This window comes from Epargyreus clarus, unplaced genomic scaffold, assembly GCF_041222505.1.
Source record: "Epargyreus clarus isolate Ecla_fem2 unplaced genomic scaffold, WU_Ecla_fem_2.2 ptg000007l, whole genome shotgun sequence".
NCBI classification, from domain to species: domain Eukaryota; kingdom Metazoa; phylum Arthropoda; class Insecta; order Lepidoptera; family Hesperiidae; genus Epargyreus; species Epargyreus clarus.
This window is the reverse complement of record NW_027332215.1, coordinates 20,988,937-21,007,840: the sequence shown is the minus strand read 5'-3', so window position 1 is coordinate 21,007,840 and position 18,904 is coordinate 20,988,937. Positions and strand designations below refer to the sequence as shown.

At 36.2% G+C, this 18,904-nt stretch overlaps 1 protein-coding gene across 1 annotated transcript in view; it reads left to right on the top strand.

Annotated features, from left to right (window-relative positions):
• Positions 1–18,904, top strand: part of LOC140743648 (solute carrier family 7 member 14) — a 214,305-nt gene that overhangs the window by 173,514 nt on the left and 21,887 nt on the right. Inside the window, exon 11 of the mRNA XM_073075076.1 lies at positions 10,710–10,864. Coding sequence (XP_072931177.1) covers positions 10,710–10,864 — 155 coding nt within the window. The remainder of the gene's footprint in view (positions 1–10,709; positions 10,865–18,904) is intronic.

Sequence of the window (18,904 nt, the reverse complement as noted above, 5' to 3'; positions counted from 1 at the left end):
TACACTCAGTATACGAGTACCTTTATCTTGTATATTAAATTCTCGTGTCACAATGTTAGTTACCGTACTTCTCCGAAACTACTTTATCGATTTTCACCAAATTTTATATGCATATTCAGTAGGTCTGAAAATCGGCTACTATCTATTTTTCATATCCCTAAGTGATAAGGGTTGTTCACCCTTAAATTTTTTTTATTTATATGGCAACACAACGTTTGCCGGGTCAGCTAGTATTAATATAATACCTTTATATTAAGTTATGTGCGTATTAGAAATTAATTATCACTTGCTTAAAACGGTGAAGGAAAACATCGTAAGGAAACCTGCATACCTGAGACGTTTATATAAATAAAAATCTCAAGGGTACATGAAATCTACCAATACTCACTTGGCCAGCGCGGTGGACTTTGGTCTAATCCTTCTCATTCTGAGAGGAGACTCGTGCCCAGCAATGGGACAGTAATGGGTTGTACGTTATCCATAATTATGCATACTTTCAAATACATATTGAAATCATAAGGTTTAGATTTAGATTCCGACAATTAATTGCATACATTAAGCCGGCGCTCTTTTAACGTATCCTTTAAATCAATAATAATTTACCTATTACGGTTTAATTAAATTAATTAATAATTTACCTATAACGGTTAAATAGATAAAGCGAAAATGCCGGATAACAGCGGTTTATTGTTGTGCGACCCCATTTTTTTATTTTCTTGTATTTCTAGTATTCGTTGTTATAGCACCAACCGTTATACATTTTCTGTAAAAATTTCAAGTGTGTACCAATTTACGTCATCAACTTATTAACTTGCTGTCCCACGGATTTCCGATTTAGAAGGATTACGCCATAGTCCACCATGCTGGCCAAGGCCTATGGGGGAACCTGAAAAATCTAATTAATGGCACTTACTAGTTTAGTTTTTATTATATTTTAAAATAATAAATATACTCTGCGCGCAACAGCTATGACCGGTTTGGTGCTCGACCCGTCAGCGACCGGATATTGCATACAGTACTATTTCCTATGGCTTATGCCACGACTGCATGAACTCAATAAGCATAGAATAAAATAAGATCTCTTCCGATGTCTTTATGAAAAAGGCAGTTGGATATTTTTTTTAATTGCTATGATTGGATAAATCATATTCAATCGTGTTTTTACAATATTATTTGAAATGTCCATTCATTCGTAGAATATGAAAAGATTATGAATCACAATATAATTACTAAAAATATTAAATCAAGTCTATCATCTTATAACAGTAGTGAAACATTATGCACACTTGAGCTCTAAAGGATTTTTTTAATATTAATAAAAAAACTTCTAAGAAAGTATGTAATGTTTCAAAGGTTGAACCCATCGTGGTTTGACTCTGAAATCACCTTCGCCACATGTATTTCAGTCTGATAACAACAGTTTTAAGCGCTACTGTGTTCTAGTTAAAAGGAAATAATAAGGATCATATAAAATTAATAGTACCTATAATATCGTATGGCCAACTTTGTTTATTAGACAGAAATAAGGTGATGCCTCCAGGGTCGAACCACAAAGGGTTCTGCCATCTTCAGATCTTACAAGAAGCTTTGCATGGCTGTCATTTCCCATTTAGCGTCATGTAGACTCATGCTCGTCTGTTACTTCTATAAAATTAAAAGACCTCCAAATGATTTTATTGAGGTTGCATTCGTATTATTTTTATACCATATTATTATGTTATGTATTTCGTTTACTTACACTACGTTAATAGGACTTATATAAAGTCCCTATTCGTAGCATGTTTCATTTCATAATACATTTTGAACTCTACTCAATTACGAAATCTGTTCAAAGACATAGTAAACGTAGACGTACTCCACAAATATTATTTCAAGCAGATTTAGAGATTCCGTTTTCATATGAAATTCAATTTGAAATTTAAACAGTATGCGTTCGACAAATAATGCTTTAACGAGTTTAATTTTCGTATAACCATATGTTTAAACATTGTTTAAATGGGGTAAGTGCATTTAAAGGATTGCTGGTGCACGTCCGTTTAGGTAGTGTTTAAGTAGTGAATCGTTTATGTCCAAGCTTTTCATTTGTTCTTATTTGAAGCTTACCACTGCGCTGGCCAAATTAGTGTTGGTTTAGTGGCCATCTAGCCTCACTTCCACTAATTCATGCTTATAAATAATAGTGACCAGGACGACTGGGCCGTAGAAGTTCTATTGCCTGATCAGCCTAAAAGTGAAACACGAAAAGTTTTCTGTATAAGGGTGCGAGCTGACTTACATATAGCGACCATCTCAGTCCTCAGAAATGTCAACAAATGTGTGATCCGCTCCAACTTACCGCTTTGTTATTATACTGACAATTATCATTGAAATTGATAATCATCATCATCATCATCACCAATTACTGTCCTACTGCTAGGCACGGGTCTCCTCTCAGAATGAGAAGGATTAGGCCATAGTCCACCCCGCTGGTCAAATGCGTTTTGGTAGACTTCACATACCTTTGAATATTTTTTCCAAAGTTACGTGCATATTAGAAATTAATTATCACTTGCTTAAAATGGTGAATGAAAACAACGTGAATCCTGCATAACTGAGTTATAATTCCATTCAATGCATTCATTTCATTCGTAATTTTAGTTTTATTGTTCTCTATGTTATTTATTATTATTTTTTTTGTTTCTTTTTAATTATAATAAATTCTACTAACATAGGTTTTTAAGTGCAAAGAAAATACTAACAAAATATGGACTATGTCTGAAATAAATGGAAATAAATAAAATAAATTGCATAAAAATTTGGCGTGCAGTGCCCAAGTCCTAAAATACAATAAAATCTGTATCATGCATTCGTGTAAGCCTCGTTGTTGATTTAGTACAAGTAATTGAGAGGATGTACTATTAAAAGCTTCGTTGGAATATATGAATTTCATTAGAGCTCCACATTCCAACAAATAGTGCCGGAGCTTAAAAATACATCACTTCGATAGTTTTATTTGTGGAAAACATTTACAGTTCAGTAAATATTTCCAGGCTCTTCTAAACGATTGAGTGGTTTTGAATTGCGTTCCTTGTCTAGTAGCGTCGAAATAACTTTGTATTAAATGAATACGAACATGAAATAACGAATTTCAGAATTGAACGTTTTCAGGGAAAACAGGTTTTCGTACTTGATATTTAATTAATTCGTTTCAATAATTAATAACGCGTAAAGTTTTCGATATTATCGAGCCTTCGATGTAAATATGCATCCCGAAAGATGAAATATAAAATAGATAATTAATATTATTCTTCGTAAATTAATCATGTCAATCACTGAACAAATCACTCTTTTAGTTGAAGACTACGATTGGATGGCAACTGACTTACATATAAGCGACCATTCAAGTCCCGAGAAGTATAAACGTATCTGTGATCGGCTTCAGGGACAATCCTTATTCTATATGGAGTTGGTTACAAATGGTTTTGAAGGTGGTAGAACCTTTGTGGTTCCACTCCGGCGGGACTACCGCCACACCTACTTCTGCCTTATAACAGCAGCGTTAAGCGCTGCTGTGTTCAGGTTTGAAGGGTGTGGTCAGGGAGACATACTTTCCCGAGGCGTTCCAGCTTAGTCCTCAGGCGTAACGTCGCATCTGTGGCCGACCTCAGGAATATCTAATCCTATATGGGGTTGATTACAGATGTCAATGGGCGGCGAAGCCACTTACCATGAGGTGGACTCATGGTAATGACTCATGGACTCATGACTCATGGACTCATGGTGGCTGCATGCTCGTCTGCTACTCCTATATTATAAAAAAATGCCCAGGGGCACAGTGACCTCTTGTCCATGCTTACTTTGTTACTTCAATTTAAAAAAAAACCGAGTACGTAATTTTGTAGTACTTACGAATAACTGAGGCACACTTATCAATATATTACTATATACAATAATATAATTAATGAATACAGAGTGAATGGACGAAATTTTCACGTAATTTACATTAAAATCATTACATTATCACCAAAAGCTTTTAATTATTATATTCACCACTAGTTTTTAAAATGTAATAAAATATATTCAATAATTAATTAGGAAAACATCTACTCGACATTTCAACAGTGAAAATAATATTTATAAATGTAACGTACGAGCATATTTAATTAAAATATCAACTTAATGGCAAAGTAAACTGTAATATTTACAATTTTAATATCAGAATGGCAAATATCAGAAATGTTCAAAAATATTTCAATATCCATTTCAAGCCTGACTTGTTATTTTGAACCGTAATTTTTTACACAACTGCGAAATAAGGATCAATTTTTTTTTGCGTGTATTTTGCACGTTTGTAAATTTATTTATACCTTCGAATCATCTCTCCCACCCTTATAATAGCAGTGTAGGGCTCCGGTGTCGCAGCGATGCTTAGGGCAAAGGCTTTATCGAACTAATCGAGGTTTGTTATTAATTAATTATATTTGGGGAGTCGGAGAAAAACAACGTTCCTTTATTTGTAAGTAGTCAGAAGGGACATGCAATATATTTCTTTTGTAAATAAAAAAATAGTATAAAAAGGTAAAAATATACAAAACCTATCCCTATTGTCAGCCAGCAGCCTGCATCGCCAACAAGTAGTGTTATGCATTGCTGTGTTCCGCATTAAACCTGGTCAGGCTGACATAATTATTCGAGGCGTTCCAACTTAGTCCTTAGGGGTAGCGAGTGTGCAATCGAATCTTATCTAGTGTCGACTACAGAAGTCAATCAGCGGCAGTAACCACTTCACACTAGGAATACTTGCTCGTTTGTTACCTCAGTATTATGAAAAAATAGAAGCTGCACCTCCACCTGATGGTAAGTGATCACTGCCATCATGGACATATGTAACCAATACCACTTAAAACAGGGTAGTGTATGAAACCGGTTGCGATGTCACTCTAGGACAATGTTTGTCTCCATGTAAGTCAGCTGGCATCCACATCATTCCAATGGATCACATCTGCTTTACGCTAGGAATAGGTGGTGTGGCACCAATCCAAAAGAACTATCGGTACTTGTTCTTGCTTTCAGGACAATTCACAGAACTCTCAAGTATTCTCACTCGATTCCCTAACCATTTTTCTCTGACGCAAACAATTTGTAATACGTTTTTGTATTCAAAATAAATGGTCGAATTATTTACAATACTCTAGCAGATAACGGGGAGAGATCGCTAATTGTGGTTTACTAGCGGCGGCCCACTGCTTTGATCCCATAAAACACGATCAACCACTTGTTCACTCGTTAAATAGCGCCTATTAACAAACTTGTCCCACGGCGGCCCACGAAACAATTTGTTAAATTTAGAAGTATATTTGTTTTTATAAAATAACGCATACTTTTTCCCTCAAATATACTTTTAAATAGAAAATAACCAATCAATCTAGAAACGAATGGAATGTACAATTGCTATCGTGATTGGTTATTTAAGAAATTGTAGCAAATAATAAAATTAAAACATTACATTAATACTTAGTATTCTGGGTTCAGTTCCCGATTTGTTTCTGTAGTTCCGGGACTAGAATAGGGCTACGGTATCCCCTGCCTGTCGTAAGAGGCGACTAAAAGGGGACTTCCGGGGTTGCGGGCGGCAAGAGTGGGAGCTCGAACCGCCCGGCCAGCGGCCCCGGGAAGGACGACGGTATGTGTGGTCGCATACCGTCGTACGCACCAGATGGTGTGGCGAGTGTCAAGCTCACCTGGGCGGAGCCCGACGGGGCAACGCGCTAAGAGGACTCCGGTTGCATTCCTTTGGAGATCCCGGAGCCCTCTACGCAGCGCAGAGGACGGCCACCGGGGAGGTTTTAATGCAGTAAAAATCCCACATAACCCGGCGTCGCTCCCACGTTGTCGGGTACCTTTTGAAGGTTTCCCCCTCGATAACAAAAAAAAAGAAAGGGTTCAGTTCCCGACTAGGTAGATAACAATGTGATCAATGTGACGTTATTAATGATGAATGTGATGTATATTATATAGAGTTGATTTTGATTGTCCATGGGACATAGCGGCCACGTACTTTCAGATGGACTGCTTGCCCGTTTGCTAACATTGTCAGTTATAACATTTTGTTATAAATAATAACGTGAATAATAACGAGTGATTAAGTCCTCAAACCTAAAAAATAATTAAAATTTTAGTAGACAAAACGGATTAGGGGTGATTAGCACTAACCAACATTAATCAATTGAATAAAAAAAAAACGCTTTCTACACTCACAGCCCCACACTAGGATTCCCTGTATCGTGGGTGCTATGGACACACACAGAGACAAATACACAAACACCCAGACCCAGAAACAGAAATCTAAATTCATCATTTAGATATCTGTCTGGCCGGGGATCGAACCCGGGACCCTCTGAGCGTCAGACCGGCATGGCGACCGCTCCGCCACGCGGGTCGTCAATAGCTAACTGGGTAGTAAATAGCTCCTCAAAATACTTTCCATAAGAAGACACTAGACGCATAATTTCCGGTACCGATTGAAAATGTATGGACAAATACGTAAACAAATACAAAAACAGTCATTTTTGTAAAAATGTAAAAACTCATACTACGGGTAGGTACGGTATAACTTTTAATACAATTTATTTATATTAAAAATACAAATAATATTGTACCTACTCGTACTCGAATACAGTGATATTTAATCTCACTGTATCCGCGTTAATTATGCTCGTTAAATTCTGCGAGCAACAAAATACAGCGTGCACCGTATTTATACCAAAAAGGTGTTTATATTTCCGCTACACACCATTATTTGGTAAAAATCTGCGTAACGAAAACCGCCATTCGTCTTGTAATCAGTATCAATTAACCCTAACATGTGACTATCTGTATCGACCCCGCATTATACACAACCCCTACAATTTGTAAATCATAATGATAGCTTTCTAGCAGGTGTATAAGCCGAGTATGGATGAGGAATATCAAAGCCGGCAACCCATTATTACAATTAGTGACGGGAGAATGCTAGTTTATTAATTAATTAGAGTGCAGGAAACTCCCGTCTTCGCTGCGGAAAGTGAGCAAGTAATTTGAAGAATGTTATGTTAACGTAATTGGTTATCCATTTGCCTATTTGATTAGACTTGTCTGCAAATTTCATTCTAACCATCGATCAACCTGCAGCTGCCGTGATAGCCTAGTGGTTAAGAAACGCGGCCTCTCGATCGAGGGGTCCGAGGTTCAAATCCCAGGCACGCACCTCTGATTTTCAAATTTATGTGCGTATTAGAAATTAATTATCACTTGCTTAAACGGTGAAGGAAAACATCGTGAGGAAACCTGCATACCTGAGAGATTTATAAAAAAATCTTAAAGGTATGTGAAGTCTACCAATACGCACTTGGCCAGCGCGGTGGACTATGGCCTAATCCTTCTCATTCTGAGAGGAGACCCGTGCCCAGCAATGGGACAGTAATGGGTTGATGATGATGATGATGATGATCGATCAACCTTCGAAGATTACTTCTTATCATAAATTGATGCATTGACTATTTACTGATTACGAAACGAAAGTAACACACCTATTTCAAGCGTAAAGTTCTTTGGTAAAAGGCCGTGTAGGCCGACTGATTTATGTATGTTGCTACTCTCTTAGTCCTCAGGAGAAGCAGCGCGTCTCTGATCGACTTGAAATAGAACCCCTATTGTACATAGAATAAGTTGCAGACGTCAATGAATATCAGTGACTACTTACCATCGGTTACATAGCACGCTGTTCTGCTACTTTAAATTTACAAAAAGGAAAGAAAAATCCTTATATACTGTGTGATTTTTATCACCAGTGGCTTTCTTTCTTCGTCAGAACGTCTATCTACCTCAATAGAAACCTATGCAATGCATATTGTTATGCAAGAACTCCACTCTATTTCCTTTCTTCCTTATCCATTTTATTAGTCCTCTGAACAGATTGAACGATAAACGTTGAGTAAGCAATCATACATTTTTCATTCATCATCAACCCATTACTGTCCCACTGCTGGGCACGGGTCTCCTCTTAGAATGAGAAGGATTAGGCCATAGTCCACCGCGCTGGCCAAGTGCGTATTGGTAGACTTCACATACCTTTAAGATTTTTTATAAATCTCTCAGATATGCAGGTTTCTTCACGATGTTTTCCTTCACCGTTTAAGCAAGTGATAATTAATTTCTCATTACATCATTTTTCATTACATTAATAAATTAAATACACGACGTGAATAACACTCGTGGGATAACAATAACACACATTAATGAGTTAGGTGCCACAAATCTCCGAAACCGGCGAAGTTTTCCTGTTCCATCCCATTGTAATAGTGCCTCTGCCCTATCTATTTCTGCTAAGCTGCAGATTCTTGCCACGTCCGGGCACAAGTGACGCTATTATTTGCTGTTGGGATATGGCATGTATGTACCTAATGTTTGAACGTTATTTTAGGATTCTTCAAATCTTCATCTTCTTCGATACAACGATTTCTATTTACAGCATGTTACCGAGCTGACTTGAAAGATTGCTGGTCGCTTTTAGAACAAACAAGACATTTTATTTATCGATGTCAGTGTCTTCATTTAAAATCCATTCCAGTCTAGTGCCTTTAAAAATAAGATACTATACTATAGGATACTAAAGTGAAATAAGAATTTCTTTCATTAGGTACCTATAGCTATCACCTATAGCTCCTTTTAAAGCTCTAGACCTACGAAAAGATCTTTTAAATATTATAACTGGTAATACTGTCTTGTTTAAAATGTAAAGAACTTTCTAATTAGTAATAGAATTACGGGCTTTTCCTGTCACGCACGTTTACGCCCGCCTGCGCGCCATTTATCTACATCTATCTTTTCCTACGCACACGCATGCTGTTTACAAGGACTACAGCAAGTTAATTCAGTGTGCTAGTGGGTCACGCGTGCATACACAAACATGCGCGACAGGAATATCGTCCTAAAAAAGTTGGGATAGTCACGAGTGAATGCGGCTCATTTGGACCGAATCCAGTTTGAAAACGAAGATGAATCTTCGTATTGTATTTGGATTTATTGGCTTCGGCCGTAGCTTTACGTGCAATATGATTTGAGGTCGCATTGTGCAGTCCTATTCAATTTACAACGATCGAATGGCTCCGCAAATCACTTATTGATCAAAGATAGCTTCGTGGTATGAATTTGTTTCTCATCTTGGGCTCTAGGATTCTAATACCAAAATATATTCATCTAAAGTGTCTTGAATAAGCCTTTTTGGGTCATATATAAGGTACCATAATGGAGCTTATACTTTTCTTACTAAAGTACGAAGCCATATAGTTTTGTAAAGATAATGATACAGACCAAAACAAGAGACCCGCTTATTATCGTGTATTTTTTTTCAATTGAGTTTATGTTCCAATCCGAAACTAATATAAAAATAAACTTTAATTTTAAGGCCCACTAAGACCTATACGAAATAATAATTCATTTCATTTTCACAAATTGATTGCACATTCGATTTCACAAATTAATTTATATTTACATTTTCACATTTAAAGTTATTTCCATTGCGTAAAAGCTTCAAAATTAACGAAATTTTAAAATTACAGACGAACATTTCAATTCTGTTAATTATGTTGATGTAAGTAATTATACTGTGAGCAGATAATCTCTTAAGAGCATCTATTAAATACTTTAAATTACAGTTGTACCGGGCAGGGAAACGACAGATACATCGATAGATCACCATCGATACAATCGATTATGTAGTATAGTATTAAAAATACTTTTTATGTAAAACATCATTGAAATAATGGAATACGAGTTTGTATTAACTTTGTTTTGTTGCGATGTTTTCAGCATAAAAGGTATGGATACCAGACAATGTGTATACAAAACTTCATGACAATCGGTTATTTACTTAAAAAGTGAAAGTATAACAAGCATACAAACAAGCAAACTCACATTCGTGTTTATAATATCAGGACTTACCTACCTCGTTGTAGCGAATTAATTATGGCTAAATTGCTGGCAACGTTATGTGCAAGCGGTGAGGTACAGCACTACCCTTCGGCATTCAGTCATAATTATAGATTAATTAATGTGTTGCGTTAAATTTAATACCTGTGCAATGCAATACTTATTCAAAAACATCCAATCAAATGAGCAATTTAATTTTGTGTGTGATATTATTATGTAATATTTATTAATGATATATTGAATGTTCGCGAGCGTGAAACTATTTAGCCGTTGAATTAAGTATCGAAATTGTGAAATACTATATTCTAATATATTGAAATTTATCGTGCAACAAAACAATTTGAATGTAGTATTTTTCACCTCTAGGCACTCACGTAGTTATTTTAACATAGTAGTATTTAGGTTGGCTATTTTAGGTTTTAAGTATAAAGCCCTACATAATGAAATACTTCTCGAATTCATCTCTTAATATCCCGAATTCAAATCTACCGTTGTAATCAACATTAATTATATTTGATGTCTTACTTTATTTTAGTAAAAACAGAACTTACACAAAGTAACCTAGACAACTTATGACTTATGACATATTTCAACATTGCTTTCATAATTATCAAAGTTAATGTCTGAATTTCCTGTTTTAAGTACTGCTTAATACTTAGAAAGTTCTTCAAGCCAAGCAAATATTAAAAACGTTTCCTATTTCAGTCACACAAAAACATTGGAAAGAAAAACTAGCCCTTAAAATCGCCTTTCTTTCCCAGGTACTCTTCTGGCGTACTCCCTGGTCTCCGCCTGCGTGTTGGTACTTCGCTTCCAGCCGTATACCACCAATCTGATCGAGCTGCTGCCCCAGAGACTGAGGACCCCCGTCGACCCCGAGGGCACCGCTTCCGCACAACGGGAGACCAGCTTCGCTGTGAGTCATTTGTTCATCATAAACTTTCAGCGCCACATTCAATTTTAAATTTATTATTTATGTGAGGAAAGTAATATTAAGTATTGGAAAGGGTTCAAAGACATACAAAGACATACAGGGATCGAAATCCTTCACCATATCAATCATTTTTTTAACCTAGAAGTATCAAACGAGCATGCAGTCCTCCTTATCCGTCATCAACCTAGATAAGATGATAAGATTAGGTTCCTACCTGACGTCGACCACGGATGCGATGCTACCCTAGAAGACTAAGTAGGAACGCACCAGAAAAGTATATTTTCTTAACCCCACACCCTTCAGATCAGAACACAGCAGCGCCAGAAATGTGTGTGGTGGTGGTACCGCCGGAGAGGAACCACAAAGGGTTCTACCTTCAAAAAAGTTTTGTTCTTGCTTTTCAGATTTTTTATATATTTCGTATGTAGTAAAGGAGATATTAGAGAATATAATGGACGTTTCGCTACAGAGATACAATATAAAAAATGTTTATTTCAGAGAACAAATAATTGTTGAAGGTGGTAGAACCCTTTGTGGTTCGACTCCGGCGGCACCACCGCCACACCTATTTCTACCTAATAACAGCAGTGTTAGGCGCTGCTGTGTTCCGGTTTGAAGGGTGTGATAGGGAGACAGACTTTTCCGAGGCGTTCCAGCTTAGTCCTCAGGGGTAGCGGCACATCTGTGGCCGACCTCAGGTAGAAATATCTAATCCTATCTGGGGTTGATTGCAGATATCCATGGGCGGCAGCAGCCACTTACCATCAGGTGGACTGCATGCTCGTCTGCTACTCTTATATTATAAAAAGAAAAGAAAAATTAATACGCTGCAGCTTTAATTGTTAATTATTAAATAAGTACTTAATATATTTCAATAGCGACCCGGTTTCAGTCGAAATGAAAAATACAATCGCAAATCCATTTGTGAGAGACCGATTACAAGAATAACAAGAAATGCGCGCTTGCTTAATTTGATTCAAAATTGGAATCCAAAGTTATATCAATTATTCCTTGATTTTACAATCGAGCAATTCATTATGTATTTTACGAAACAATGAATAAAGGTTTAATCCTCTTATATCTTATCTAGGTATCCTTTTAAAAATATTCTAAGCAAACAATAACATGGGTTTAATTTGATTGAATAATGATTGGGAACAAAGAGTAAAGGTTTATTCCACTTCGTTCTAGATCCTAACGTCCTAAGAAAATAAGCCATGCCATGACATCAGTAATAATCGATTTGATGTTCTTAATCGAAATTTACTTTCAAAATTTATGTTTGATACACTGATCATGATGATGAGCACAATAATCCACTCAAATTAGGCCATTTCAGAACATAAGCATTCATATGGAATCCATATCGAATTAATATACTTAATCGATTAGAATTCCATACATTATTTATTCGTTAACCGTTAAAGCGATGACCGATTTATCAGACCCGATTATCACACATTTGACTCGCAAGATAATTTTTTGAAATTCAATTGAAGATCTACTTAAGAAAAGATTTTCCATTAAAGATTATTTCTTATTAGAAAGTAGTATACCAAATGGTCAAATTCTAAAATACCTACAATTATTGTATAAATTTTGGAAAATAGTTATGGATATCCTCCCCACGTCCGGTCTATTACTAATTATTTGTTCAATGTCTATAGTTCAAATAAACTCCCTTGAAGATGTGAAGTAATTACACAATTATATATATCCCGGCTTAGGTAAATACCTCTCGAAACTTAACTCTTGAACGGTTAGTATAAACTCCGAATCCGTGCAAACAAGATGAACTACGGGAAGCCGTATACAAATTATTCGGAAATTAATACTGCCGCCCATGGTCATCTGTAATCAACCCCAGTTAAGATTAGAACCCTACCTGTGGTCGACTGTAGATGCGCCGACCCCTAGGGACGAAGCTGGAATGCTCCGGAAAGTTATGTCTCCCGTACCCTGTAAACCAGAACAGCAGCGCTTAACACTGCTATTATTAGGCAGAAATAGATGTGATACAGGAATAGAAATAAGTGGAAGGACACAACGAACAGGACACCAGAAACACAGTTGTAGCCTAGTTAGAGACATAGCCTCTCAATCGGAGAGTCCTAGTTTCGAATCCAAATAACAATTCTCAAAATTTCGTGATTCTAGAAACAAAAAGAATAACGCTTTCTTTGGGCAATATTCTCAAATAAATAATTGGCCTATTAAATATATCACTTGCTTAAAATGTTAAGGTTAACATCGTCAGGACATCTTCACGCTTGTGAGTTTTAAAAAAATCGCAAAGGTGCGTAAAGTCTAGCAATCCGCATTTGACCAGCTCGGCATCTGCATCGGCTCCGCATTTGAGCAGCAGTACTGTGGCCAAAAAAAAAAGCAGTGATAGCCTAGGGGTTAAGAAACGCGGCCTCTCGATCGAGGGGTCCGAGGTTCAAATTCCAAGCACGCACCTCTGATTTTCAAATTAATGTGCGTATTAGAAATTAATTATCACTTGCTTAAACGGTGAAGGAAAACATCGTGAGGAAACCTGCATACCTGAGAAATTTATCAAAAAAAACTCAAAGGTATGTGAAGTCTACCAATACGCACTTGGCCAGCGCGGTGGACTATGGCTTAATCCTTCTCATTATGAGTGGAGACCCGAGCCCAGCAGTGGGACAGTAATGGGTTGATGATGATGACTGTGGCCTAAACCTCTCTTCCCTTCATTCAGATCTATGCCCAGCGATGGTACAATAATAGTTGACTTTATTTTGCCTGCGACTTAACACGCATGGATAGTTTTTGATTGTCAATTTAAAGTATTCAAACTCTTTCCCCCATTTCTGTCATGCAAAGAGTTTTGTATTCGATCCCAGACTAAGTCGCAATCAAGCCTGGTTTTAAGTATTAATCAACTTATTCCTTCTACGTCATACAAATCTTACATAAGACGTTTCTACTTTCTAGCGCCGGCAAGTTAAAATTTCAATATTGGTAGGCGAAATTGTTAAGATTAATTATTTCTAACGGGCATAATGGTGCATTTATATCAGTGGCAACACGAAATCATATCTTTACATACAGTGTTTATGTATGAACGTATCTTTCGTACCTAACATGACCGCAGACATGGGCCGGGCATGTCTGACAAAATATTTTGAGAATAACAATAATATTATTTTGTCTGACACTTTGAATGAGTGTAGAAATATATACTCGTAGATAGGGTCTAAAGTTATTTTAAAAATGGAACCAATATTGCATAACGCTTATAACACAACGTGACATTAAGAAATACGTTTTACATACTCGAGATCTTTGAAATGGAATTTCCAATTGAATCTACGGTTGTGAATCGATCACTCGAGTCGCTCCACCGCGGTTGCGCCCATATCCTTTCGCTAATAGGGACCTATATTTCAAAGTTATTGTCTGCATCTCGCACACTTCCGGCAGGAGGCGACCGAGCCTGCAAGTTTATCCCAAGATTTATTGCAAAAATTATAAGTATTGTGAATTGATAGAACGCAATATTGAGTCGAATGAATGCACTCGTGTTTTTGTGTGTGATATTTACACAGTGTTGTAAATTCTGACCTGACGATTCTGGTTCAATATCGATACTAGACAAACAATTATATTTTTCAAATTGAGATAATTATAGTTATGTTTAATTTTCTGAAATATAAATAAAGTCAAACTTAATCTGGCCTTACCGTTCGAAATATATTTTTTATGAAATTGACATTATATTATTATTTTTTAAACTTTTGTTTTCTTTTAATGCATGTCATATACATATATAATTTAATTCTATTTAAGTATCATACAATTAACATTTAATTATATACAATATTAACCTTACAAAAAATGTACGAAAGTAAAATATAACAGGTTTAAAAATACTAATGAAAAATAATGAAATGTTATAAAATTTTAAGTTTATTATACTTATGATAAGAAGTAAAAATTAAATAAGCCCTATTAACACATTTATAAGTGGTTTCTCCCTTAAAATACTTATACATTTGTACCTAACTGGTAAACGGTGTTTGTTTCTTAGTCACGTCTAAGCTGAAATAGTTTTCGGTTTTCGCGAATTTTGGCAAGGATTAAATTTTCTGACCCAGATTTTCTAATCTGCTTGACTGCACACGTGTTACGCAAGCATTGAGTACTGCGGTTTAACATATAAAATACGATCAAGTGATTTTTGGTTTGAGACAACACCGCGACACATTTTGAAGACTTTTTGTATAGGTATGTACAATAGTTGGGGAGGCCAAGATGGGATTTCGGGAGATACCTTACACCCATGGTCTAGGATACCATAAATGTGATTTCCATGACATGCTCGAGCGCGGTCAATTTTATTTTATAATATAATGAAAATAATTCCGGGGGTTATAAGGAAACGGGAAACATCATAATCTGCCTATTTACACAATTAATGTAATCCTTTAATGAATTTAATTTAAAATTCGATGCAATAGATAAAGCGGAATACGCGAAAAATTGCGATTTCTTACATAGCGTCCCCCATTTATTTTCAAACGTTTTTATTTTTATTGTTGTTATAGCGGCCACCGTTATACATACTCCGTGGAAGGAACCCTATTTTTAGTACCTATTTGTTGCTATCGCAACTACCGTTATATATACTCCGTAAACATTTTAAGTGGCTATCTATAATGGTTCAAGAGATACAGCCTTGTGACACTCACAGCCATCGGATTGGATCGGGTACGGAACCCTAAAAAGCACCCTATCTCATACAGATTCGATGGCATACTCTTAACATTAGGTACATATAAAAAGATCTGAATTTAACACACGTTCTCAAGTAAGCTGGCGGATTACAGTCACGAAAGAATCCATGTAGCATTTCCAACTGCCACAAATTGTTTATTTTGTACGAAGTTTCCCGATCCCAACTGTTTTATTATCAAGACATTAGTGCGGCGGTCTTGTCGTTCGTTTTAAATTTTCTCAATGCGGCACAGGCTGCTTTCATATTACATAATAAAGTGTAGACGATCGTAACGACGGACTTTAGTCATATTAGAAGTAGGTCCGCGCCAGACATACCACAAACATTTGAACATGTTTGAACACACTGAAGCACGGATATTTGAGTATTTGTTCAAAGGTTGCTTCAAATATTTGCACTTTGCCATTTTTTTTTGAGCGCACATAAAGCGTTCAAACTTCAAATATGTGCGGAGCCTGTTACACATGCACAAAGTCCAGTTGCTACGAGACCATGACATGTGTGACAAATTTAAACAAATAAGTGTACAAATGTGTGAGCAAAGTCTTTGTTCAAATATTTGTCTATGTCTGGCGCCAGGGGTATAGCAATAATGAACCTAACATCATCACCTAACTAGGTGCATTCGTGATGTCGTCTTCGTCGTTATCGTGAAGCCAATACTGTCCCACTGCTTCAGACTGATATGAGTTAGGTCGTAGTTAAACATGCTGGCCGAGTACGTATTAGAAGACATCCCACGCCTTGGATAACGATTTTTTAACTCCTAGGCGTGTAGATTTTCTTACCATGTTTTCCTTCCCCATTAAAGCAATTTATAATTAAATTTTAATATGTACTTACGTTAGAAAACACTTAAAAGTATATGTGTAATATCCATACATAAAACTGTGGATAACATAAAACATGAAAATAAATATAAACATGAAAAGAAATAAAAACTATTCTTTACTATGAAAATTGTATATAAAATATCATTGAACATAATCTGCTTTGTTTAATCATGAGGTTATTCGCCCTGAACTGTTATCTACTCTACTGTTGTTTTTAATTATCAACTACTATAATTAGTTAAGAAAATAAGGAGGCGTTTTATAATTAAAATCGTGCCAGTAGTTTTGTCTCGGGCAAGCGAAGGAGTGAAAAAAATTTCAATTACCCCTCTTGAGGATTAGCTACGAACCAAAGTAATATTTACAATGCACGCTTTTTATATTTACTAATTTTCTTTATGTATTTTCTTTTTTAAAAAACTTAATAACTTTTATCCGCGGTTCCGCTCGCTTTCAGAGGTTTTGGTCTATACCTCGGAGACGGTTTTATACCGCTAAAATCAAATAGGATACTATGTGTTTTTTTGAACCCCTTACAATACAACATTCGTACAAAATTTCATGACAATCGGTTGTCTAGTAAAAGCGTGAAAGTGTAACAAACAAACTCGCATTTGTAATAATACGAGTAGTTAGGATAATAGAGTAATAAGAGTGGAGAGAGAGAGTGGATGATAAGTCCACTTGACGGTAACTGACGGATGGTTCGACAGATAGGATTGAAATTCTATGTAAGGTCGGCTACGCATTGCTACGTGCAGTCTTACTCACGTTGTAAATGAAATCAATCAATTCAATTTTAGCATTTCAAATATTAAAATCTAATAATTTATAGTTGGCAGTATTTGCCCAATTTCGATTTGTGGTTGGTAAAATATTGGAGAGTTTAATTATTTGTAACGGACATAAGCTAGAATGCGTCTGATAAGTATTTCTCCCTTCCTACACGCACGTAAGCAACACAAAGGTCCACAAAACATATCATGAATAATCAAAACATATTGTTCGCTCGTTAAAATTTTTAATCCCTGAATCCCAAAGATTATACACCGCATAGTTACGAAATTGCATCATTAAACTGCAATAGAAATAATAACAGCTTTCAGGCATACAACGGATTACAGAGGATTTCACCTACCAATTCAATACCTGTTTGAAAAAACAGTTTTGTAAAGCCACGCTTTTAACTGCCGCTGGACCGGGGAAAGTTTTAAGACAGGCAGTTTTTTTAATTTGTTCCTTTCAATCTCACGCTAGCAAAGTTATACAACGATTTTACCCTTAAAATCCAGCGCCAACGAAATATCTGAACTCTACAGGGATTTTAAAACAAAATGCCAAGATAATTAGAATGGAAGTATAAAAACGGTAGTCAATATATGTAAAAGTACATAAGCTCTGGTATTATTGCAATTTGCTTCACCAAAGGCAAAATGCACCTGGAGAATATTCTCTGTAATCCTCCATTAGAGGCTTATGCTGTTATAAAGCAAATCCAAAGGTATGAAAGCTTTAGCATAAAAGCTTTCGAACTGGTGAGTTTGCGATAAGACTAATGCGAAATTTCCAGGGAGTATTCCATGTAAGTTCACGCTACGCTGAAATTTTGCTGCAGAATTCTATAGGAAACAAATTAATACCTAAATCCTAAAACAAAGAGAAATTAATAAACAAAGCGTTAGGAGATGAAAGCTTTGAAACTCTAGGGAGAGGTGCAACAAAGTTATCGGCTGCCCTAAATTTAATACCTAAGTAAAATCAACGATAGACAAAGGGGTTGGAAAGCTTTGAACAAGCTGAGGAGGTGCATCAAACAAAGTTGGGTTTCGGAATATCCTCCATAAATTCACAATATGGTGAAGAGACCGTACTTTATAATGGAGTGTTAAACAAAGCTAGATGCATCAAAATTTAGCTCTTAAAGGAAATTCTGCTACCTTTCGTACAAACTTGAACTACCAAACACTTATATGTGTAATTTAAAAATAGGTTTTATTTAATATTGGGTATGCATTGTAAATTGTAATAAATGGCAGTGATAGCCTAGTGATTAAAAACTCGGCCTCTCGATCGAGGGGTCAGACGTGCCAATCCCACGGCACACACCTCTGATTTTTCAAAGCTATGTGCGTATTAGAAATTAATTATCACTTGCTAAACGGTGAAGGAAAACATCGTGAGGAAACCTGCATAGCTGAGAGATCTATTAAAATCTCAAAGGTATGTGAAGTCTACCAATACGCACTTGGCCAGCGCGGTGGACTATGGCCTAATCCTTCTCATTATGAGAGGAGACCCGTGCACAGCAGTAGGATGTTAACGGATTGATGATGATGATGATTGCAAATTGTTAAATTTTCTACGACATGCATTTGATACCGAATTGCCGAGATACTGATTACCTAGAAACACGAATTTTTAAAA